The 23,508-nt window shown below is 50.8% G+C and overlaps 2 protein-coding genes across 8 annotated transcripts in view; one reads left to right on the forward strand and one right to left on the reverse strand.

Moving 5' to 3' along the window:
- VAV1 (vav guanine nucleotide exchange factor 1) overlaps window positions 1-4,435 on the reverse strand; it is a 65,468-nt gene extending 61,033 nt beyond the window's left edge. Inside the window, exon 1 of the mRNA XM_027969763.2 lies at window positions 4,177-4,435. Coding sequence (XP_027825564.1) covers window positions 4,177-4,380 — 204 coding nt within the window. The 5' untranslated portion in view covers window positions 4,381-4,435. The remainder of the gene's footprint in view (window positions 1-4,176) is intronic.
- A 3,947-nt stretch (window positions 4,436-8,382) lies between these two features.
- Window positions 8,383-23,452, forward strand: SH2D3A (SH2 domain containing 3A). 7 transcript variants are annotated; one of them, XM_042250064.1, is made up of 12 exons: window positions 8,383-8,450; window positions 9,398-9,640; window positions 12,268-12,404; window positions 14,073-14,422; window positions 14,860-14,936; window positions 19,814-19,984; window positions 20,114-20,595; window positions 20,727-20,842; window positions 21,001-21,175; window positions 21,259-21,370; window positions 21,884-22,069; window positions 22,875-23,452. In XM_042250064.1, exons 3-12 carry the CDS (start codon window positions 12,336-12,338, stop codon window positions 23,033-23,035), a joined length of 1,899 nt encoding a protein of 632 aa, XP_042105998.1. In that variant the 5' UTR covers window positions 8,383-8,450; window positions 9,398-9,640; window positions 12,268-12,335; the 3' UTR covers window positions 23,036-23,452. The 7 variants fall into 7 exon arrangements, with proteins under 7 accessions (XP_042105998.1, XP_042105999.1, XP_042105997.1 ...); XM_042250065.1 differs by having other exon boundaries at window positions 9,527-9,640; XM_042250063.1 differs by lacking the exon at window positions 9,398-9,640.
- The last annotated feature ends 56 nt before the right edge of the window (window positions 23,453-23,508 follow it).

Raw genomic sequence — 23,508 nt, forward strand, 5'->3', positions numbered from 1 at the left:
TTACGGGGGAAAGCAGGACTTGGGTATCTGAGGAAGATGGCCAGAGGTTATATTTTTCTCTGCACACCTTTTACATGTTTTGAACTTGGAACGATACACACATATTATTTAACTAAAGAATCAAATATTTTAAAGATTCTACCAGGCTCTCTGTCCCCCAGCATAGGGTTTCTCAAAGTCAGCCCTGTTGACATTGGGTGCGTGCGTGTTCAGGCTTGTCCGACTCTTTGAGACCCCATGGGCTGTAGCCTGCCAGGCTCTTATGTCCATGGAGTTTTCCAGGCAAGAATTCTGGAGTAGGTTGCCATTCCTCCTCCAGGGGATCTTCCCTACCCAGGGATGGAACCCACATCTCCTGTACTGGCAGGCTGATTCTTTACCACTGCACCACCTAGGAATCCCACTGTCGACACTGGGGCTGAGTAATTCTCTGTTGTATGTGAAATTGTCAGATATTGCACAGCATCCCCTGTCTCTATCCACTGGATAACAGTAGCAGCTCCCAGAAGTGACAACCCAGGCTGACATTGCCGAAGGTCCCCTGCTGGGGGAGCAAAACCACCCCAGCTGAGAACCACTGCCCTAACCCAAACTCCTACAAGCTACCAAGCTATGCTACCAACCCTCCCATTTTCCCTTATCTTTCCTAAGAAGACTTTTTAGCGAGAGTTTATCACAGATTTGATCCCTGGGTGGGGAAGATCCCCTGGAGGAGGGCATGGCAACCCACTCCAGTATTTTTCCCTGGAGAATCCCATGGACAGAGGAGCCTGGTGGGCTACAGTCCATGGGGTCACACAGAGTCGGACCCCACTGAAGCGACTGAGCACAGCACAGCACACCAGGTGTCGACACTATGCCGAGTGGTATTGAAATGTTACAACAGTCCTCCCCTCAAAGGTGCCATTTTTAGCCACAGTTCACAGATGGGGAAACTGAGGTTCAGAGAGGTGAAACCAGGAAGTGGTGCAGCCGGGATCTGAGCCTAGATCTGGCGCCTCCAAGCCACCACCACCACCACCACCTCTAGCATCAGCCCACTCCTCCTGTTCTAACCCTCCCACCCTCTCCCTTCCCTGCCTCTACTGATGGTGTCAGGATTTATTGGCTGGGGACAGAAGCACAGAGAGGTTAAGTAACATGCCTAAGGTCACACAGTGGAGAAACTGAAAAAAAGATTCATCATCTTGGCTCCAGTGACCACCCCCATTCCCAATATAATCAGCTCCCCAGTCCTGGTGGGATCTTTCCCACAATGACGGTCACATTCATCTCTTCCTCTCCACTTCCTCAGCTTTAAAGTTTCATGTCTGCCACCCAGAATTTGGGCTCCCAGAGACAGCAAAGAGTGTCCAGTCACCCCTGTGGCCATCTGGAATGACATCGTCCTCTCTCTGGGTCTCAGATCTCATCCAGCGTGGAGACCCACTTCAATCTGACCTCACCCATGAACTATGCCCACACAGCCCGCCCATTCACTGCCCCGCAGCACGACTATGTGGCCACTGACCTGCTCCTACCTTGGGGCCTTTGCCAGGAGCTGTTTCCTTCAATTCACCCAGCTCTTCCCTCACTTTGCCCAGGTCTCTGCTCAAATGTCACCTCATCAGGGAAGCTTCTCAGACCTCATATGCGAAAGTGCAGCCTCACCCTCCCAAGCCCCCTTTTTCCAGACCACCTACCATTCCAGACAACGTATATGTTGCCTTATTTGCCCACTGTCAGTGTCTCCCATTAGAATGTCAGCTCTTTGACAATGGAGTTTTTTTTTTGTTTTGTTTTGTTTTTTTTTCCGGAGGGGCAGGGAGTACTTTACTTATTTATTTTTGATCGTGCTGCGTGGCATGTGGGATCTTAGTTCCCTGACCAGGGATCAAACTCGTGTCCCCTGCAGTAGAAATAGGGAGTTTTAACCACTGGACCACCAGGGAAGTCCTGACAACAGAGGTTTGTGTGTGTCTTTGTCCCACTGTCTCAGCACCACGGATGAATGAGTGAACGAATATGCTCTTCCCACTCTACCCAGGAAAGAGTGGAGCAAAAGCAGAGGAGCTCTCAGGAGGAAATGAGAAAAACCGAGACGCATTCTAATCCCAGACTCCACACCTTTATTTACGGCACTGTGTGTCCCCCACCCCATCCCACCCCCACCAGGAGCCCTCCCTTTTCTCTCTTTGCCCTTCCACACCTCACTGGCAATTCATAGCCCTGGCTTAAATCTGTTGACAGGGACTTGCAAACTTAAAGAGGCTGTTCTTGGGGCACCTCCCTTTGGTTTAAAATGACTACCTTTTAGCTTCCCGCGCATGGCCCCTCTGTGAACAGCACACTGGATTGCACTTCAAAAGGAGATAAAATACACAGGGCAGGAAGGCCCAGAGCTCCCAGATAGGGAGGATCATGGAACACCCTTGCCCAGTGCCAGGGTCTGACACAGCTAGGCACCAAAGTCAGAGCAATAAGAAAACTCCTACTCACTCTTCAAAGCCCAGCACAAATGTTCCCTCTTGCATTAAGCCCAACTCCCCCAGGCAATCTTTTGCCTTTGCTCCAGGGCCCTCAGCCTAGAATTTTTTTTTCCCTCTGTCTCAGTCCTGACAACACAGGGCTAGGGAATGTCTGTCTTCCTCAGTCTGGGAACTCCTTGAGGGCCAGACTGAGACCTGGGTCCTTGGCATTGACCAGCACAGAAAATCAGGATTCATTAGCCCCTGCAGCTGCCCTCTTAGAGGTTAATGACACACCCCACTGCCCTTTATCAGAAACCAGCTGTAGGGAAGATGCAGGCAAGGATGGAAGTTCATCCTTAGGTCTAACCACTTTCCCATTAGCGGCTATCGAAGCCACACTGGGTCTCGACTGCCCACAGGTCAGAGGCCTGACTGATCCTAGGGCTACTTCCTTCTGTGTGCAAACACATGTAGGCATAATTGTGTCCTATGGCCGCAACAGCTGGCCGGGGGGGTGGGGGATCTCTGGGATTCCCTCATTCTTTCAGGAAACCTGCCTGTGCTCAGGGAGGGTGAGCCACCCATCTCTCCCACGCGTGGGCCTGTCACCAGGAAACATCCCCAGGGACCCTTCCCTGATGACTTACTGCTCCTCCCCCCATCTGCACGTGGCATCTCAACCCAGAAAAGAGGCAGTGCCCCCAGGCCGCCCCCCCCATCCATCCCCAAAAAGGGCCCCCCCCCACCAGTCCACTGCACCTCCAGAAAAGGCTTTCATCCTGGGGTGGGACCTGAGGGCTGGATGGCTAGTGTCCCCTCAGATCCCAGGGCAGGCAGGGTGCCCCCAACCACTGGCCATCAGCAGACATTACTTTTCATCCAGTGCTCAAAAAGCCAGAGGGAACCAGAGAAGGTACAACAGAGAGAGAATCCAGTCCAGTGACCTCCCCCACCCAACCGCATTCAAATAGGGATTTGAATATATTTCCTGAGCCGAGGAGGTTGAAGTCAAATCCACCACCCCATGAACCCTGGGGCCCTTGCAGAAATCCCTACAGAGAAAAAAGCAGCTATTTCTAGGTTCCCCCAAACCCCAAGAACCCAGTCTCAGGGCTCTTTGGGACTGTCTCCTGCTTCAATGTACCTCTTGGGATGGACAGAGCTAGGAAGACCAGAGTCCCAGACCCACAGTCCCCCCAACCCTCCCCATGCTGCCCCAGGCCACGGCAGGAAGCCAAGGGGAAGATGTGAGGGGAAGGAAGGGGCCCAGGGCCCAGGAGGAGGCGACGCATGTGGGGGAAGGAATAGGAGGAGGCCCTTCCCCCATAGCCAGAATCTTAGGGGTGGCGGGGTTAAGGGAGTCCAAAATCTCAGGTGCCCTATCGGCCACCCAGGAGATTCCTAGGGCCCCCTCCGGACCCCTAGCATGTCCCTTTCAGGGTCTAAATCTCCAGCGGAGTCAGCCTGAGGTTTTGGACTTGGGTTAACCCCAAGTTTGCCAGTTTTCAGCCTAGACGTGGGAACCCATTCCTGTTAACCTTGGGGGGCCACCCCTGAATCTTCAGTGTTAGGACCCTCACATATCCCCCATGCCAGGCCCAGAGTGGGGGCCAGCCTCCTCTCTTCACTGCTGGCCCAGAGGTGCAATGCATCAACCTCCTGGGTACCAGCCTGGGGTGCCTCCCGCCACCCACCCTCCGGCAGGCCTGCCTGTGGCCCGTCTCACCTGGGACATCTGGGGACGCAGGTTGACTTCCCGCAGGTTGATAGCGTGGGGCAGCAGGTTGTTGAGCAGCTGGCACAGAAGGACGCCATCCCGGAGGGCCTGCGCCAGCTCGCACACCTGGGCTCCATCCCAGGTCACACGGTGGCTGGGCGGTAGCACCCGGCACTGGATGAGCCAGTGGGTGCACTGGCGCCACAGCTCCATGGCCGCTGCCTTCCCAGGCCGGTCCGCACACCCTCGCGGCCTCCTCCACCCGCCCGCCGCCCGCCTGCCTGCCTGCCTCTGCTAGCTAGCTACCACTTCCTCTTTTTTGCCTGTAACTGTCGCCCTGAGAGGGGGTGGAGGAGGAGGAGCCGTGGGGTGGGGGTGGGGGGGGAGCACCTGGCCAGACCCAGCCCAGCCCCTTTTCAAGCAGGACCTGGCCTCTCTTTCGCCCACCAGCTAACACCAGGGCATCTGGCCATGGGGACAGGGTAATTAGGCGGAGACCCATTGCCTTCCTCTGCACGCAACCCAAGAGCGGTACCACCTCAGGAACATACTCAAAATCCATCCTCTTCTCACCCCTCCCTTCTTCACCTCCTTGCTTGGCCAGCCCTGCTTCTTGCTAACCTGGACCAGTCTCCTCCACCTCATCCCCAGGCTCCCGTTTTCACCCACCACAGTCTGTAATCCCCCCATCAGAGGGTGCCTATGAACATCCCAGTCAAGACACTGAGTCCCACAGCCCCCCTCGTTGGGAGTAAAAGTCTTGCCTGTACACCACAAGGCTCTTCCCTTATCTCTTCCACTCTCTCCTTCATTTGCTCTCTTCCAGTCAAAAAGGGCCTCCTCAATGTTCCCTGAACCCATGAGGTCACCCCAAAATCTAAAGTCCTAGGACTCACCCTAGAGTCCTGCCACAGGGCCTTTGCACATGCTGGTCCTCTGCCTTAGACAGCTCCATGGCCAGCTCCCTCATCTTCTGCAAATCTTAGCTCCAGGCCACCTTCTCATGAAGTCTTCACAAACCTTTCCATTTCAAATCACAGCCTTTATTCCCCACCCCATCACAAACTGTCCCACTCCTTCCCCCCACATTAAGCCCTGATTACCAGTATTCTTGCCTGGAGAATTCATTGGTGGGCTATAGTCCATGGATTACAGAGAGCTGGACACGACTGAGTGACTTTCACTTTTCACAACACTACTGTCCCTGAAACCTGATATTTTATCACGCTTACTTTTTTCATTGAGTATGTGGAAATTTGTGTCTATGTTAAAACCACTACCCCCAGCACCTGGCACATATATATATATATATGTTTCACAAGTATTTGTTGAATGAATGATTAAATAGTTAAAAGCTCTATTGGCTCTATCTTTGACATTTATCCCATGGCTCTGGCCACCCTCATCTTATAGACTTCCATAATGTCGTTCATTCATTTAGCAAATATTTGCAATCCCAAAGAAAGGCCATGCCAAAGAATGCTCAAACTACCACACAATGGCACTCATCTCACATGCTAGTAAAGTAATGCTCAAAATTCTCCAAGCCAGGCTTCAACAGTATGTGAACCATGAACTTCCAGATGTTCAAGCTGGATTTAGAAAAGGCAGAGGAACCAGAGATCAAATTGCCAACATCCGTTGGATCATTGAAAAAGCAAGAGAGTTCCAGAAAAACATCTACTTCGGTTTTATTGACTACGCCAAAGCCTTTGACTGTGTGGGTCACAACGAACTGGAAAAATCTTAAAGAGATGGGAATATCAGACCACCTGATCTGCCTCCTGAGAAATCTGTATGCAGGTCAAGAAGCAACAGTTAGAACTGGACATGGAACAGACTGGTTCCAAATAGGAAAAGGAGTACAAATGCTGGAATAGATGAAGCACAAGCTGGAATCAAGATTGCCAGGAGAATTATCAATAACCTCAGATATGCAGATGACACCACCCTTAAGGCAGAAAGTGAAGAACTAAAGAGCCTCTTGATGAAAGTGAAAGAGGAGAGTGAAAAAGTTGGCTTAAAACTCAACATTCAGAAAACTAAGATCATGGCATCCAGCCCCATCACTTCATGGCAAATAGATGCAGAAACAATGAGAACAATGAGAGACTTTATTTGGGGGGGGGCTCCAAAATCACGGCAGAGGGTGACTACGGCCATGAAATTAAAAGATGCTTGCTCCTTGGAAGAAAAGTTGTGATAAACCTAGACAGCATATTATAAAGGAAAGACATTACTTTGTCCGTCTAGTCATAGCTATGGTTTTTCCAGTAGTTATGTATGGATGTGAGAGTTGGAGTAGGAAGAAAGCTGAGCACAGAAGAATTGATGCTTTTGAACTGTGGTGTTGGAGGAGACTCTTGAGAGTCCTTTGGACTGCAAGGAGATCCAACCAGCCCATCCTAAAGGAAATCAGTCCTGAATATTCATTGGAAGGACTGATGCTGAAGCTGAAGCTCCAATGCTTTGGCCACCTGATGCGAAGAACTGACTCATTTGAAAAGACCCTGATGCTGGGAAAGATTGAAGGTGGGAGGAGAAGGGGACGACAGAGGATGAGATGGTTGGGTGGCATCACTGACTCTAAGGACATGAATTTGAGTAAGCCCAGTAGTTGGTGAGTGACAGGAAGGCCTGGCGTGCTGCAGTCCATGGGGTAGCTAAGAGTAGGACAAGACTGAGCAACTGAATTGAACTGCTTTCTTGAAGCTCTTATCATTACCTGAAATCATGTGGTCTGCAAGGTCTCTCTCCCCACCTCCATCCCACTAGACTGGGAGTGTTCTCAGCCCCCTCTATCTCACAAGCCCCCACCCCACCCCACCACTCCTGGGATTTTTAAATTATTGTAACCACCAGGGGGCGCTAGAAACCTTCATTGGATATAACCGAGCTGTGCACCAAAAGCAGGCTGGCCAAGGAAAATACACTTCCTCAGCCTGAGACTGAAGTCTCTTCCATATTGGCAGGTGGGAAAGCCCAGCCTGGAAATTCCCAGATTTATGATTCTACAGACACCAAAACTATCTTCCCCAGGCATCCGCGACTCTTTGCTTCAATTTCCTCATCTGTAAAATGAGTGACAGCAAACTTCACTGTTTAGAAATACAGTAGGGATCAAAGACGGTGGGGCTGCAAAGATCAGAGGAAGACAGGATAGAGCTCCCAGGGCTCCAGGCTTGAATTCCACCTCGGCCAATCACAAGCTGAGTCAACCCTGGGCAAACTTGGGCTTCGTTGCCCCATGCCTCAGTTTCTGCATCTAGAAAATGGGGTGATGAAAATAGGACCCATCTTATTGAGAGGTCTGTGTAAAAATAGAATTGTGGAGGCAGGGCAAACAAGTATACAGTAAGCACTTAATAAATGTTAGCTGCAGCTACTGCTTTCAGTTCTGTTGCTATTACTATGCACCCTCAAAAAACTTGGCCAGAGGGTCCTTATTTCTGGTTCCAGATCCCCCCCATACACGTTCCTCACGCTTGTCTCCAGGCAACAGGATGGAAGCCCCCTTCCTCTCCTTCCCTCCACCTAGGAAACCACCTGAATGTTTGCCCCCTACGTCCCGCCAGAGTCTAGATCAAGTCCAGCTGTCTGTTACTGGGAAAGCCTGTCGTGTTTTCCCGCATCTCTCTCCACAAACCCGACAGCCAATGTGGGGTTCCTTCCGAGAAACCCAGGGGGGCAGTCTGGAGGAAGCGCACTCTGCCACGTCACAGCCGCCACCACTCCCAGTCGTGTGAGACAGCCCGTAAGGGCCGCCCCGCCCCTGCCCGGAACAGAGAAGCTAGGAGACATCCCTTACCCCGTCGCAAAGGGTCAGGGGCTCTTAAGACCAGCCTGTGGCCTTAAGCGGAAACAAGGGGCAGAGCTCTAAGGGCGGGACTAAAAGAGTGACTAGATGAGTGGGCGTGGTCAGCCTGAAGGGGCGGGGCAAGTTTAAGGGGGCGGGTCCACTAGTAGGAACTAAAGGAGTTCCCCGGGGAGCGTGACCTACCGGAAGACGGTTCATCCAAGGGGGCGTGGTTAGCGAAAAGAAAGTTTATAAGGGGCGGGGCGATAACAAGGGGCGGGGCGATGAGTTACAGTAGGAGAAAGGGCGGGGCCTGGAGGGGAGGGGTTTAAAGTGGGCGGGACCAGGTGATGGCGCTAGGTTCCCTTCGGGAGCGGCAGGGGTAGGCTGGACCTGGTTGGGGCGGGGAGGGAGGGGTCGGGAGACGCAGAGCCTCAGGCTTCCGCCCGGCCCCAAGTTCTTGCGAGCTCCGCGGGTCCCGGCCCAGGTGAGTGAGGGGCCCCAAGCAGAGCCAGGACCGGGAGATTTGGTGGGGGTAGGGAGTTCTCTTTTCCAGGTGAGGACACCTGCTCTCTGGAAGAATCTCTGTCCACGCGCGTCCGCGAACGTAAAAGGGGTCACCTGATTGGGTCACTGTGCATCATGCGTGTCCGTGTACCTGGGCGTCCTCCTCCAAGCGTATTTTCTCTGTAACATGGACAGCCTCCCTGCTTCCATGCCTGAGCAATGTTTTTAAACCACAAACCAGATCGTGCCCCTCTCACTTCATACCTTTTCGTAGCTCCTCTTCCATCCCACCGAGACGAAAATTCGAGGTTCACCAGTTTCCTGCATCGTCTCTGCCTAACCTCACTGCTCTCCACTTTGCTTGTGGCTCACAGCATTGTCACACCTGCCTCCTTGACCACGCAAAACAAAAAACAAGCTCTGCACCTTTGCCCTCCCTGTATACCCCTCACCCGTACTGCTCTTTCTTCACATCTTTGCTTAACTGTTTCCCCTGCTTACTGAGATCTCAGCTCCCAAGTCACTTCGTGGGAGACAGCCTTCTGACTACCTATTCATATTTAAGGTAGCCTCCCCCAGCCAGGCTCTCTTTACATCTCCCTGTCATCACCTTCGTTGTTCACCTTTAGACATTATCTTCTTCATTCCTCGTGCACTTATCTGTTTTGTGTGTCTCCTCCACCGGAGGGGCCTTGGTCTCATTCATCACTGTTTCTCTTTGGCACACAGTAACCATTCAACCAGTCAGTACTTTGATCACGTTTGAGTCTCCGTGTCCTCCTGTGCCCCTGTCTGGTGCAAGTGGCTGCCCCCTGCAGGAGTATATGGTCGACAGAAAATGAATGATCCCCTCCCTTCTTTCCCCAAACTTGCCTCTCACCCACCTCCTCTCTTGATTTCTGCCCCCTTCCTCTCTCTCCTGCCCAGATACCCAGAAATTATTCCAAATGATGCAGGACAGGTGGATGACTTAATTGGCCTGTGGCCATCCTGTGACTACTCTGAGCTCCCCCTGAACAAACCAGAGTCAGTGATGCACCTTCATACCCACTAAAGGGCACGCAAGACAGAGGACGCTGGAGTCAGGGGACTCTTAAAACCAAGGCCTGGCCAGGCCCAGCTGACAAACAGGAAGTGCAAAGGTATCCAGGAGACACACCTGGTATTCAGGTATGTGGCGCCTGGAGCCAAAGCTCTACTCAGCTCTCCCGCCCGTTTAGCCACCTCAGACCAGTCTGGGAACTTCCTGGCCCTTTCAGGCCATCAGCCCAGCTGACTCAGGTCCTAAAAATCTTCATGCTTTTTCTCTGCAGACCTGGCCAGGCCCAGAAGGCCCTGGGGGTAGGGGAAGCAAGACACTTTCCCCACCACCACCTCCCGCTCTCTCTCCCCCTCTTCCCTCTCTTCCAGAGCAGTTTTTTCACCAGATGCTTGAGAGACCTGGGGCCTGAGTCACGTGCAATGATCAAGGGGTCCTAGAGCATCCATGTCCTAAGTTTGATCACAGTAATAAGGAAGTGGATCGGCTCCAAACTATGAAAACCTGTAGATGTCTATTTGCTGTTTGCTGACCTGTCTACAAAAACGTGACCTTTTAATGGGCTTCCCTGGTGGCTCAGAGGTTAAAGCATCTGCCTCTAATGTGGGAGACCTGGGATTGATCCCTGGGTCAGGAAGATCCCCTGGAGAAGGAAATGGCAACCCACTCCAGTGTTCTTGCCTGGAGAATCCCATGGACAGAGGAGCCTGGTGGGCTACAGTCCACAGGGTCACAAAGAGTCGGACACAAATGAGCGACTTAACTTTAACTTTAATGGTCTTTTAAAATGGGTTTCCCCCCTGGCTCAGTGGTAAATCACTTGCAACCCAGGATTTGGCTGAAGATACAGTTGATCCCTGGGTTGCGAAGATCCCCTGAAGGAGAAAATGGCAACCCACTCCAGTATTCTTGCCTGGAGAATCCCATAGACAAAGAAGCCTGCCAGACTACAGTCCATGGGATCACAAAGAGTCAGACACCACTGAGCGACTGAGCATATAAAATGACCTTATTGGAAAGCCACACATGGGTTAGATTTTTTGGTACAATCTAAGAATCCTTGAGTGTGCCTACAGATCACTGAAATGCTATGGGTTTTAGTAAATTTAATTCTCCCCAGCCTGAAATTTAGGCTGCAGTCCATGGGGTCGCTAAGAGTTGGACATAACTGAGCGACTTCACTTTCACTTTTCACTTTCATGCATTGGAGAAGGAAATGGCAACCCACTCCAGTGTTCTTGCCTGGAGAATCCCAGGGACAGCAGAGCCTGGTGGGCTGCCGTCTATGGGGTCTCACAGAGTCGGTCACGACTGAAGCGACTTAGCAGCAGCAGCAGCAACAGCCTGGAATTTATTTCACCCCAAGAACCACCAGGCTTGAGACTTCCCCGGTGCTCTGGTGGCTCTGCTCTCCCAATGTAGGGGGCCTGGGTTCCATCCCTGGTCAGGGAATTAGATCCCAAATGCCAGAACTAAGAGTTCTCATGCCACAACTAAGACTCAGTGGAGCCAAATAAATAAATTAAATTTTAAAAAAAAATTTAAAGAAAGAACCACCTGACTTGGCCCCTTAAAATCCTCCCAACCTTTACTCACCCCCAAGACCTTCCTAGGTCACCCTATAGAAAAATCTTAACTCCACTGCTTCAATCTTCATATCTGATCCCTGGTTTCATTTTTCCCCTTAGTTCTCTCTGATCTATTTTAGGCTTCCTTTTCTACTCAGTGATTTTCCTAATTTCTGTCTTCTCAGCTAGAAGATGCCTAAGAGCAGGAATCTTGGTCTGTGTTGTTCACAGCTAGGTCTCTAGTGCCTAGAAGGGGCTCCCGGCACAGAGTGGGTGCCCCCATAAATATTCTTTTGAGTTAATTTGTTAATTAAATTTCTATAGAACATAGCACTATGTCATCTGCATTAAAAATTGCATTACATTTGAGATCATTGTCTTCTTCCTTCGCAAGAATCCCAGTGAACTTGCATGACTGTTTTCATGAAATCACAGCCTATCCCAAATTAAAGTTAGGGACTTCCCTGGCGGTCTAGTGGTTAAGACTCCGCACTTCCAAAGCAGGGGGTGCCAGTTTGATCCCTGGTTGGGGAACTAAGACCCCAGATGCTGCATGGTACAACCAGAAAATAAATTAATTAAAAATTATAAATTAAATTTATTCATTTCATGCTTAGTCGCTCAGTCATGTCTGACTCTTTGCAACCCTTTGGACTGTAGTCTTCCTGGCTCCTCTGTCAATGGGATTTTTCAGGCAAGAATACTGGAATGGGTTGCCATTTCCCACTCCAGGGGATCTTCATGACCCAGGGATTGAACCCACGTCTCCCGTGTCACCTGCGTTGCAGGTGGCTGCTTTACCCACTGAGCCATCCAGGAAGCCCCAAAGTTACTCATAGCTTGAATTTAATCTGATATATATATCAAATATAACTCATATAATTTATAATTAAAAATATATAATCTGACTATGGGTAACTTCGTTAATTTAATATAAATATATATTAACATATAGTTAAAATATATTTATATTTAGAATATACAATACACAAATATGTAAATATTTAAATACATTTACATATAATTATATAAACATGCTGTATATTGAAATATAATATATATATTCATATACAGAGAGCATTGCATTTTATGGCTTGATAAGATGTGGGCTGTTGTCTTCAACCTATGAGGAACATGAAAGGGCTGACCAAGCCATTCAGGAAGCAAGAATAATTATTCCTGTTTTACAGATGAGGAAGACTGAGGCCTGTTGGAAGTACAAAGCACAGCCCCTGCACTCTCTGCCCCCAAGAGCTCCATGCAGGTGCCACAAGATGGAGAGGACTTTGTGGGCCAACCCTGGTACCACGGCCCCCTGTCCCGCCAGGTACCGCTGCCTCTCACAGGACCACATACCATCTGATGGGGAGTCTCACTCACCTTTGACTTATTGGGGACTCCTGGGTCCCAGATAAGGGCCTTAGGGTCAAGATCTACCAGAAAGAATGGCTTGAGGGCTGAGGATTGTTTTGCAACTTGGTCTATGTGGGATGGCACTTCTTATCTTTAAATTATCACTTCCTTTGGGATGGTGTTGAAGAAGGTGACAGGAGTTAAAGAGGGTACTAATGACTCCTCAAACCACCCTTTGGCCCTACTTATCTCTCTGGCTCTCTCTGTATCCCAGGTCACCTGTGGCTGCCAGGGTCCCATCTCCCTCTCAATTCAAAACACCTCACTTGCATCTCCAACTTAGGAGTCACCTTCAGGAGTCCCAGGACCTTAGACATCTAATCAAATCATGAGAGGCAGTGTAGCTTAATGGTGAATACCCCACACTTTAGCCACAAGCAGCCTGAGTTCAAATCCTATCCCTACAACTTATATTGGATGTAAAATAGGCAGTGGCACCCCACTCCAGTACTCTTGCTTGGAAAACCCATGGAGAGAGGGCCTGGTGGGCTGCAGTCCACGGGGTTGCTAAGAGTCAGACACGACTGAGGGACTTCACATTCACTTTTCACTTTCATGCATTGGAGAAGGAAATGGCAACCCACTCCAGTGTTCTTGCTTGGAGAATCCCAGGGACAAGGAAGCCTGGTGAGCTGCCGTCTATGGGGTCGCACAGTCAGACATGACTGAAGCGACTTAGCAGCAGCAGCAGCAGAGCAAGGTACTTGATGTCTCTGGGCCTCTGTTTCCCCATCTGTAAAATGGGCATAATAGTACCTCTCTTATCCTTGGTAAAGGATGAAGTGAGTTCATACATTTTACACTTAAAACAGTACCTGGAATATAATAAGGGCCATACAAGTGTCCTTTGCACATATTGTCCAGCTCCCAGCCTCCATCAGCAGCTCTGCTTTGCCCCTCTATGATGTTGTGGCCCTCAGGCCCTGTTTTCAGCCACCATAGCTGGCATGATAGTGCTCTATTTTTATAAAGGTGAATTTCAAGGCCATGGTCTGTTTGGAAGAACCTAGCAAATGGCTTTTCTGAATGCCACATTTGCATAAGAAACTCAGCACATGTCACCAGGTTGGAACTTGCATTAGTCAGCATCAGCTAGTGGCTGTAACAAACATTCCCATGCTGTCAACGACTCCATCGACATTTAAGGACTAGTTCATGTCACAGTCTAAGAAGGATGCAGAGCTTCAAAAGGAGTCAGACCCAAGCCCTTTCAGTCTTCTGCCCACCCCCCATCCCCCCACCGGCCCCCCGCCCCAAGGGCTGTGGGGGCATCAACTGACAGATTCAGGACGAAACCTGTAGGACTCTACTAGGCTTAGTTCATGGGCCGGGTCTGACCGGTCCCCACAGGACTCCTCCCACATCCCATTGGTCAGATCTTGTCACACAACGGTTAACCTTAAAGGAGCCTGGGAAATGTAGTGCAGAAATACTTCCACTAGACAAGAAGAAATTGTTTGGCTCAAAACTACCCAGTCTCTGGGGTGGCTTTTCTTGGGTCGGAGGGAAGGGTCGGGAGTCTCCATTAATTATTGATACGTGCTCATGCGTAAACCTTTGCCCCCCAATCCTCCATCCTCAGAAGGCCGAGGACCTTCTCCAGCAAGATGGTGACTTCTTAGTTCGTGCGTCCAAGTCCCGTGGGGGCCACCCTGTGATCTCTTGCCGCTGGCGGGGCTCAGCCCTGCACTTCGAGGTGCTTCGTGTGGCCCTGAGGCCCCGGCCAGGCCGGCCCACAGCCCTCTTTCAGCTAGAGGATGAGCGTTTCCCCAGCCTGCCTGCCCTGGTTCGCAGCTATGTGATTGGCCAGCGTCCACTGTCCCAAGCCACAGGGGCTGTGGCCTCCAGGCCAGTGCCACGGCAAGGACTAATTCGACGCAGCTTTAGTGAAGACACCCTTCCAGACGGCCTGGCTCGCACAGAGCCGCTCAGGTATTCACAGGCTCTCTACATCCCGAAGACAACCAAGGACCGCCCCTCCCCCCGCCCCGCCCCCAGGGTTCTCCACCTCTGTTCCTGTGTGTTCCAATAGTGGACGGCTCTGTCCACTATTGACATTTGTGGCCAGATTATTCTTGGTTGTGGGGGCAGCCATCCTGTGCATTGCAGGCTGTTGAACGGCATCCCTGGTCTCTTATCTACCAGATGCCAGTAGAATGCCCTGCACCCCTCCCCTTAGTTGTGACAATCAAAACATATCTCCTGACATTGCCAAGTGTTCCCTGGGGTTAGCAAGCAACCCAGGGGTTAGGGATCCCCTGGTTCTGAGTGATGGGATGTAAGGTTTTCTGGGCATTGGTGGAGGCTATATGCTATCTAACTATCTGCTCGGAGTAGAACAACATATCTCCCTTATCTCTGTCCCCCAGGGATAGGAAGCGGAGTGATAGTCAGCCCGCAGGTTTGGAGCATATGTGGCGGCTACCAGAAGACCCTCCTGGACCAGGTAAAGGGTCTTCCAGGATAGGACATAGCTCCGAAATTCCTCTGCAATGCACTATCCAAGTGACACTGGGCAGGTGACAACCTGCTGGGAAAAAAGGATGGTGATGCTCTCAATGTTGTCACAGTGACTAAAACACACACAGGAACTCTGTATGTGCTTAAAAGTATGGGTTTACAATGATTCCAAGAAACCCTCCATGCTCTAAGCATAGCTAACCTCTCCAATAATTCCATCCCTCATCCCCTGTTCACTCTGGCCACACAGACTTCCTTTCAGTTGCTAGTTGTTGCTGTTGTTCAGTCTGCTGGAACCTTGTACATTTGTTCCTGCCTCAGGACCTTTGCACTTGCTGGTCTCATCTTTGGAAAGCTCATTCCCTAACCTTTACCTGACTGTTTCTCATCTAACAGGAGTTCCTCAAAGCAGCTAACCCTGACCATCCTACATAAAGGAGGAGTTCCCCTTGTGCCCTGACTGGCCTGTTGTCTCCCATTCAACATGAGCCCTCACTGTGTGTGTCAGACACAATAGTAAGTGCTGAGATGCATCAGTGAACAAGAAAGACAAAGATCCCTGCTCAAGTGGAGCCAACATCCTATTAGAGAATGAAGGACCATAAACAACAGAAACGAGTCAATTTGTTGTTATTCAGTTGCCAAGTCATGTCCACTCTGATCTCATGGATACGGCACACCAAACTTTCCTGTCCTTCACTATCTCCCAGAGTTTGCTCAAATTCTTGTCCATTGATTCAGTGATGCTCTCTAACCATCTCATCCTCTGTCACCCCCTTCTTTTGCCTTCAATCTTTACCAGCACCAAGGTCTTTTCCAGTGAGTTGGTTCTTCCCATTAAGTAGCCAAAGCATTGGAGTTTCAGCTTCAGCATCAGTCCTTCCAATGATTATTCAGGGTTGATTTCATTTAGGATTGACTGGTTTGATCTTCTTGCTGTCCAAGGGACTCTCAAGAGTCTTCTCTAACACCACAGTTTGAAAGCATCAATTATTTGGCACTCAGCCTTCTTTATGATCCAACTCTCACATCCATACATGACTACTGGAAAAATCATAGCTTTGACAATACAGACCTTTGTCAGCAAAGTGATGTCTGTGCTTTTTAATATGCTGTCTAAATTTGTCATAGCTTTCCTTCCAAGGAACAAGCTTCTTTTAATTTCATAGCTGCAGTCACCATCCACAGTGATTTTGAAGTCCAAGAAAATAAAATCTGCCACTCCTTCCAATTTTTCCCCTGCTGTTTGCCATGAAGTGATGGAACCAAATGCCATAATGTTTGTTTTTTGAATGTTGAGTTTTAAGCCAGCTTTTTCATCCTCCTCTTTCACCCTCATCAAGAGGCTCTTTAGTTCCTCTTCACTTTCTGCCGTTAGAATGGCATCATCTGCATATCTGAGGTTGTTGATATTTTGCCCGGCAATCTTGATTCCAGCGTGTAATTCATCCAGCCCAGCATTTCACATGATGTACTATGCATATAAGTTAAATAAACAGGGTGTCAATATACAGCCTTGTCTCACTCCTTTCCCAATTTTGTACCATTTTCAGTAAGATTCTAACTGTTGCTTCTTGTCCAGCATACAGGTTTTTCAGGAGACAGGTAAGGTGGTCTGGTATTCCTGCTTTTTAAAGAGCTTTCCATAATTTGTTGTGTTCCACACAGTCAAAGGCTTTAGCATAGTCAATAAAGCAGAAGTAGATGTTTTTCTGGAATTCCCTAGCTTTCTCTATGACCCAACGAATGTTGGCAATTTAATCTCTGGTTCCTCTGCCTTTTCTAAACTCAGATTTTATATCTAGAAGTTCTAAGTTCACACACTGCTGAAGCCTAGCTTGAAGGATTTTGAGCATAACCTTACTACCATGCGAAATGAGTGCAACTGTATTGTAGTTTGAACATTCTTAGAGAAGGAAATAACAACCCACTCCTCTAGTATTCTTGCCTGGAGAATCCCAAGGACAGAGGAGCCTGGCAGGCTACAGTCCACAGGGTCACAAAGAGTTGGACATGACTGAGCAACTTCACTTTTGAACATTCTTTGGCATTGCCCTTGGAGAAGGCAATGGCAACCCACTCCAGTACTCTTGCCTGGAAAGTCCCATGGACGGAGGAGCCCAGTAGGCTTCAGTCCATGGGGTCGCTAAGAGTCAGATAGGACTGAGCAACTTCACTTTCACTTTTCACTTTCATGCATTGGAGAAGGAAATGGCAACCCACTCCAGTGTTCTTGCCTGGAGAATCCCAGGGCCAGCAGAGCCTGGTGGACTGCCATCTGTGGGGTCTCACAGAGTCAGACACGACTGAAGTGACTTAGCAGTAGCAGCTGGCATTACCCTTCTCTGGGACTGGAATGAAAACTAACCTTTTCCAGTCCTGTGGCCACTGCTGAGTTTTCCAAATTTGCTAATATATTGAGTATAGCACTTTAACAGCATCAACTTTAAGGATTTGAAATAGCTCAGTTGGAATTCCATCACCTCCACCAGGTTTGTTTGTAGTAATGCTTCCTAAGGCCCACTTGACTTCACACTCCAGGATGTCAGGCTCTAGGTGAGTGACCACACCATCGTGGTTACCCATGTCATTAAGACCTTTGTTTTGTACAGCTCTCCTGTGTATTCTTGCCACCTCTTCTTAATAGCTTCTGCTTTGCTTAGGTCCGTACCGTTTCTGTTCTTTATTGTGCCCATTCTTGCATGAAATGTTCCCTTGATATCTCAATTTTCTTGAATAGATCTCTAGTCTTTCCCATCCTGTTGTTTTCCTCTATTTCCTTGCATTGTTCATTGAAGAAGGCCTTCTTGTCTCTCCTTGCTATTCTCTGGAACTCTGCATTCAGTTGGGTATACCTTTCCTTTTCTCCCTTGCTTTTCACTTCTCTTCTTTCCTCGGTTTGTAAAGCCTCCTCAGACAACCATTTTGCCTTCTTGCATTTCTTTTTCTTTGGGATGGTTATGGTTACTGCCTCCTGTACAATGTTACAAACCTCTGTCCATAGCTCTTCAGGTACTCATGTCTATCAGATTTAATCCCTTGACTCTCACTTCCACTGTATAATCATAAGGGATTTGATCTAGGTCGTACCTGAATGGCCTAGTGTTTTTCCCCTACTTTCTCCAATTTAAGATTGAATTCTGCAATAAGGAGTTGATGATTTGAGCCACAGTGAGGTCTAGGTCTTGTTTTTGCTGACTGTATAGAGTTTCTTCATCTTCTGCTGCAAAGAATATAATCAATCTGATTTCCATATTGACCATTTGGTGATGTCTGTGTGTAGAGTTGTCTCTTGTGTAGTTGGAAAAAGGTTTGCTGTGACCAGCATATTCTCTTGACAAATCTCTGTTAGCCTTTTCCCTGCTTCATTTTTGTACTCCAAGGCCAGACTTTCTTGTTATTCCAGGTATCGCTTGACTTCCTACTTTTGCAACCCCCTATGATGAAAGAACATCTTTTTTGGTGTTAGTTCTAGAAGGTCTTGTAGATCTCCATAGAATGGTTCAACTTCATCTTCTCCAGCATTAGAGGTTGGAGCATAGATTTGAATTACTGCGATGTTGAATAGTTTGCCTTGGAAATGAACCAAAATCATTCTGTCATTTTTGTGATTGCACCCAAGTGCTGTGTTTCAGAATGTTTTGTTGACTGTAGGGCCACTCCATTCCTTCTAAAGGATTCTTGCCCACAGTAGTAGATAATGGTCATATGAATTAAATTTGCCCATTCCTGTCCATTTGAGTTCACTGATCCCTAAAATGTCGATGTTTACTCTTGCCATCTCCTGCTTGACCACATCCAATTTACCTTGACTCATGGTGTGCTGCAGTTCATAGGGTCCCAGAGTTGGACACACCTTAGTGACTGAACAGCAACAGCGAATGGATCTAACGTTCCAGGTTCTTATACAATATTGTTCTTTACAGCATTGAGGTTTACTTTCACCACCAGACACATCCACAGCTGAGCACCATTTCCCCTCTGGCCCAGGTGTTTCATTCTTTCTGGCGCTATTAATGATTACCCTCCACTCTTCCCCAGTAGCATATTGGATACCTTCTGACCTGAGGGGCTTATCTTCTGGTGTCATATCTTTTTGCCTTTTCATACTGTTCATGGGGTTCTAACGGCAAGAATGCTGGAGTGGTTTGCCATGCCCTCCTCCAGTGGACCACTTTTTGTGATAACTCTTCACTGTGACCCATCTATCTTGGGTGGCCCTACACGGCACGGCTCATAGCTTCATTGAGTTATGCAAGCCCCTTTGCCACGACAAGGCTGTGATCCATGAAGGGGAATCAATTATGCTTTGGGTTAAAAATTAAAAGTAGGATAGAGCAAGGAGTATTACCGTTTTTAGTAGTAGTTAGGAAATTTTTTCATGGAGAAATATTTGAAGGAGATGAGGGAGGGAACAATGTGGATAATGGGGTGAGAGTGGCCCAGACAGAGAGAACAGTCAGTGCAAAGAAACTGGAACCAGAACAGGAGTCTAAGCTGTTCATTGAACCAAAAAGAAGTGAGTATAGCAGAAACAGTGGGAGTGAGAGGGAGATCAGGAGAGAGATCAGGCTCAGATTGTGAGAGCTTTGAGGGCTAACAAGAAGACTTTGATCCTTATTCAGAGAGATGGGAACATTAGGGAGGTTTTAAACCCCCATAACAGGGTCGACTTAAATGTTTAGTAGATAGTCTCCCAAAAGTCTGTGTGCAGTTTTAAGTTAATAACCTCGGAAGTAAATATATCACAAACTTAACAGAAGACATCATTCAAAAGTTTGATAAATTCACTTTCTTTGAGGCATATGTAACTTGGTGAATTTTGAGTGACATATTTTTTTCGTTTTAATTTTGTGTGGTCAGTGCTTACCATCTTCAATCAGAGGAGCAAAAAGGAAGAGTTCAGACTTAAAATGGAGTCTTCAAAATTGGCAGAACTACATCCATGTCAGAGAAAGTTCATTTTCAGACCAACCATTGATAGGTATCTAGCATTGGTGTTGATGAAGCTGTTCAGTTTCAAAGCTGCAACAGGTAATTTAGGATACCTGGTTATTGGCCAAATGAGTGCAGGAACCAGAAGTTTGGTAGCTCAGGAAGCCATCACCCCAGCCAGCTATCTTCTCTGTGTACTTCTTTCTCCCCTTCTTGTATGAACCCCAGGAGCCTCCACTGTACCTGCATCTGGCCTGCCTCGGACAGGTAGTGACCCCGTGATACTAAAGACCCCAGTTCCCTTGGGGTCCGTTGCTGACAGACTCAGGGCCTCTGATGGGCAGCTTCATGCCAAGGCCCCAACCAAGCCACCTCGAACACCCTCATTGCTACTGTCTGATGCCTCTGGACGCCCCCCGACGTACTGTGAGCTGGTGCCCCGAGTGCTCAGGGTCCAAGGACCGCCCCCTGGCCACAGCTGCCCAGAGTCGGAGGTGCCCTGGTGGGAAGCCGAGGAGGAGAAAGAGGAGGACAGATGTTTTGCAAGACCACAGGCTGAGGTCTCTTTCTGTCTCCCTGACACCCCCTCCTGCCTGCTGGGCTCCCAGAATCGGCCTCTGGAACCCGAAGTCCTGCATACTCTCCGTGGCCTGTTCCTGGAACACCATCCTGGGAGCACAGCTCTCCACCTGCTATTGGTAGACTGCCAGGTGGGTCCCTTACCAGGTTTCCCTCCCCGGGTAGGGCCTGAAGCCAGGGCATGACCCAACCCCACTTCACACCCGTAGACTCACTCTGCTCCTTTAACGTCCCTGCTCTTACCCCTGCCCCCCATCGCCAGGCCACAGGCGTCCTGGGAGTGACCAAGGCTCAGCGGGGCGCCATGGGGGTCGCCTCTGGTCTGGAGCTGCTCACACTTCCCCACGGGCATCGCTTGAGGTTGGAATTGCTGGAGAGGTGAGCCAGCCACCTGAAATCCCCAGGGTCTTCAAACCTCCTCCCATTCCCGGTTCCCCAGGGAGGAGAGGAATGGGCAATGCCGCCGACTCTCCCTCCTCACCCCCACATCGCAAACCTCCCCACTGCCCCCAGACCCTTGCTTTCCGCCTCTACAGGCTCGAGACGCTGGCGTTGGCGGGGGCGCTGGCAGTGCTGGGCTGCGCAGGGCCGCTGGAAGAACGCGCGGCCGCCCTGAGGGGCCTGGTGGAGCTGGCCGTGGCGCTGCGGCCAGGGGCGGTGGGTGACCTGCCCGGACTGGCCGCGGTGATGGGCGCCTTGCTCATGCCCCAGGTGCGTGGGAAGCAAGGGAGGAGGCCGAAGTGCAAGTGATGGGGAAGAGTGGAAGGAAGGAGTGCTCAGGTCTCTTCCTCCAGGTGTCGCGTTTGGAACGCACGTGGCGCCACCTGCGAAGGAGCCACACGGAGGCTGCGCTGGCCTTTGAGCAGGAGCTGAAGCCGCTGATGAGATCGCTGAATGAGGGCGCCGGTGAGTGGCGGCTTTCGAGGAGTGATAACCCTAACCAGCCCTAAGCCCCGCCCGCCCGTGTCTTAGTCCCCGCCCCTGGGTGGCTCCTAGGCCACGCCCCCTGCTTAGGCCCGGCCCCTGACTCACATCCAGCATTGCGCTAGGCTCTGGCCTACCGGTCTCGCGCCGAACCCTTGCTTCTGTCTCGGGCTCCACCTTGGCGGTACGAGCCGCCGGCTCTTTCGGTCCTAGGCTCCGCCCCTTAATCGAGGCCCCCGCCCTCCGCGCCCTTGCCCCGCCCTCCACGCGAGACTCTGCCCTGGACCCAACCCCTGGGCGGGCCTGTTCTAGGCTCCGCCCCGGCTCCAGGCCCCACCCTTGTCCTCCTCCGGTCGGGGCTCGAGCCTCCGTGTCTGACTCAAACCCCACACGCTGCCCTGTCCTAGGGTGCCCTGGCCCCAGTATATGTTGCGTCCTCTTCACCCTAGGACCCGCACCCCGCCCCTAGCTCAGCCCAGACCCTTCCCCCAACAGGACCCAGCGAACCCGGCGAGGTGGCGCTGCCGCACGTGGCACCCGCGGCGCTCCTGCTGGAGGGTGAGGAACTCCCGGGGCCCTTGGACGAGAGCTGCGAGAGGCTGCTGAGCACCCTGCACCGGGCGCGTCAGACTGCCCGGGACGCGCCCAGATTCCGCGAGGCGGCGGCGCGGCGCCTGCGAGGTGAGCGCCTCCCCTTTGAGGGGTTGCCAGAGGATCCCCACTTTAGAAACAACCTGCATGCTCCAGCGCGGTAACCTCCAAACCCACCGGGCCAGAGACTAGACTCTTCTGATGCCTCCCAGAGTCCCACCCAAACTGGGCGGGCCCCGGTCCCAGGGGTGTTCCCACCTCCACGCATGCCACCGCTCCCTGCAGTGTTGATGGGCACAGCGCCCTCTGCCCCTCGGAGCCACGCCCACAGGGCCCCACCCCCACTCTCCCACCTGGGAAGGCCCTACCCCCAGAAGGTCTCAATTCCCCGCAGGAATGCGCAGCTCCCTCCGAAATGACTCAGACCATCACTCTGGCAGAATAGCGCCCCCACTGTACTCAGAACCACACTTCTGTCTTGGGGCAGCCCTGCCTCCGGAATCCCCCACCTGGGTTCCTTAAGACCCTTCTCCTTCCAACATGGCCCAACCGCCTCTTCCCAAGTTTGTTACGCAGGGTAGCCCAAATTCCACCCTCAAGGCAGCTCCATCTCCAGGTTCAAGCCCTAAAGCAGGGGATGCCCTGATGTGGCCCATGGAACAGACTGGCCCCCATGCACCCTGGCAGAGCCCGCATCGACCAAGCCCGTCAGCCACCGACCCCCCCCCCCCGCCCCCCCACTCCTGCAGACCTCTCCCCAGCTAACCCTGCCCGGTTGTTCAGATAATCTGGGGCAGTCCCTCCTGGGTCAAAGTCCAGAGGGAACCAGGCAGGTGTGGGAGGAGCAAGGCAGGTGCCTGGGCCCCACCCCCAGCTCACCTGGCCTCGCCCCCAGGATTCCGGCCCAACCCAGAGCTGACAGAGGCCCTGACCACTGGCTTCTTGAGGAGGTTGCTCTGGGGGAGCCGAGGGGCTGGGGCACCATGGGCCACACGACTCGAGAAGTTCCAACGCGTCCTCAGCGTCCTCTCGCAGCGCCTGGAGCCTGACCCTTGAAAGCACAAACCCTCTTCTCACGCTGGGATACCGAAGCATCTGGGGACCCCTGATGGAGACCAAGGAAGCCGCCCGTTTCTTCACCCAGCCAAATGCAGTGGGGACCTGCACCGTGCCCCACAGAAGGAGCGGACTGGTTTGCAAGCACCCACCTTGCACCCTAAAAAGGCATGTGGATCCTGGGAGTGGGCAGCTCCTCCCTTACACTAGAAGACCCAGATGTCTGGAGGCTCTGCACACCCCACCCCACCCCTACCCCTCAAGTGATGAACGTATGTCTCTTAATGTTAAAGATAACTTGAAGATCTGTCTGTAAGAGGCCAGAGTTCAAGTGTTTTAAAAGCTGTGTGACTTTTATCAGATCACTTGACCTCTCTGTGCCCAGTTTCAATATAAAAGTGAGACTGTACTTTCTAAGAGTTATCACAGTGATGAAAACTCAATGTTTGAATGAGCTCCTAGGTGGAGAATGC

The sequence above is a fragment of the Ovis aries genome, chromosome 5, assembly GCF_016772045.2.
Source record: "Ovis aries strain OAR_USU_Benz2616 breed Rambouillet chromosome 5, ARS-UI_Ramb_v3.0, whole genome shotgun sequence".
Classification (NCBI taxonomy): domain Eukaryota; kingdom Metazoa; phylum Chordata; class Mammalia; order Artiodactyla; family Bovidae; genus Ovis; species Ovis aries.

Excerpts from the sequence above, each read along its gene's own strand:
- SH2D3A (XM_042250064.1), top strand. The coding sequence starts at position 12,336 with ATGCAGGTGCCACAAGATGGAGAGGACTTTGTGGGCCAACCCTGGTAC. Across the intron at positions 20,596-20,726 it reads TGCTATTGGTAGACTGCCAG|GCCACAGGCGTCCTGGGAGT; the intron begins GTGGGTCCCTTA and ends CCCCATCGCCAG. Across the intron at positions 21,371-21,883 it reads ATCGCTGAATGAGGGCGCCG|GACCCAGCGAACCCGGCGAG; the intron begins GTGAGTGGCGGC and ends TTCCCCCAACAG.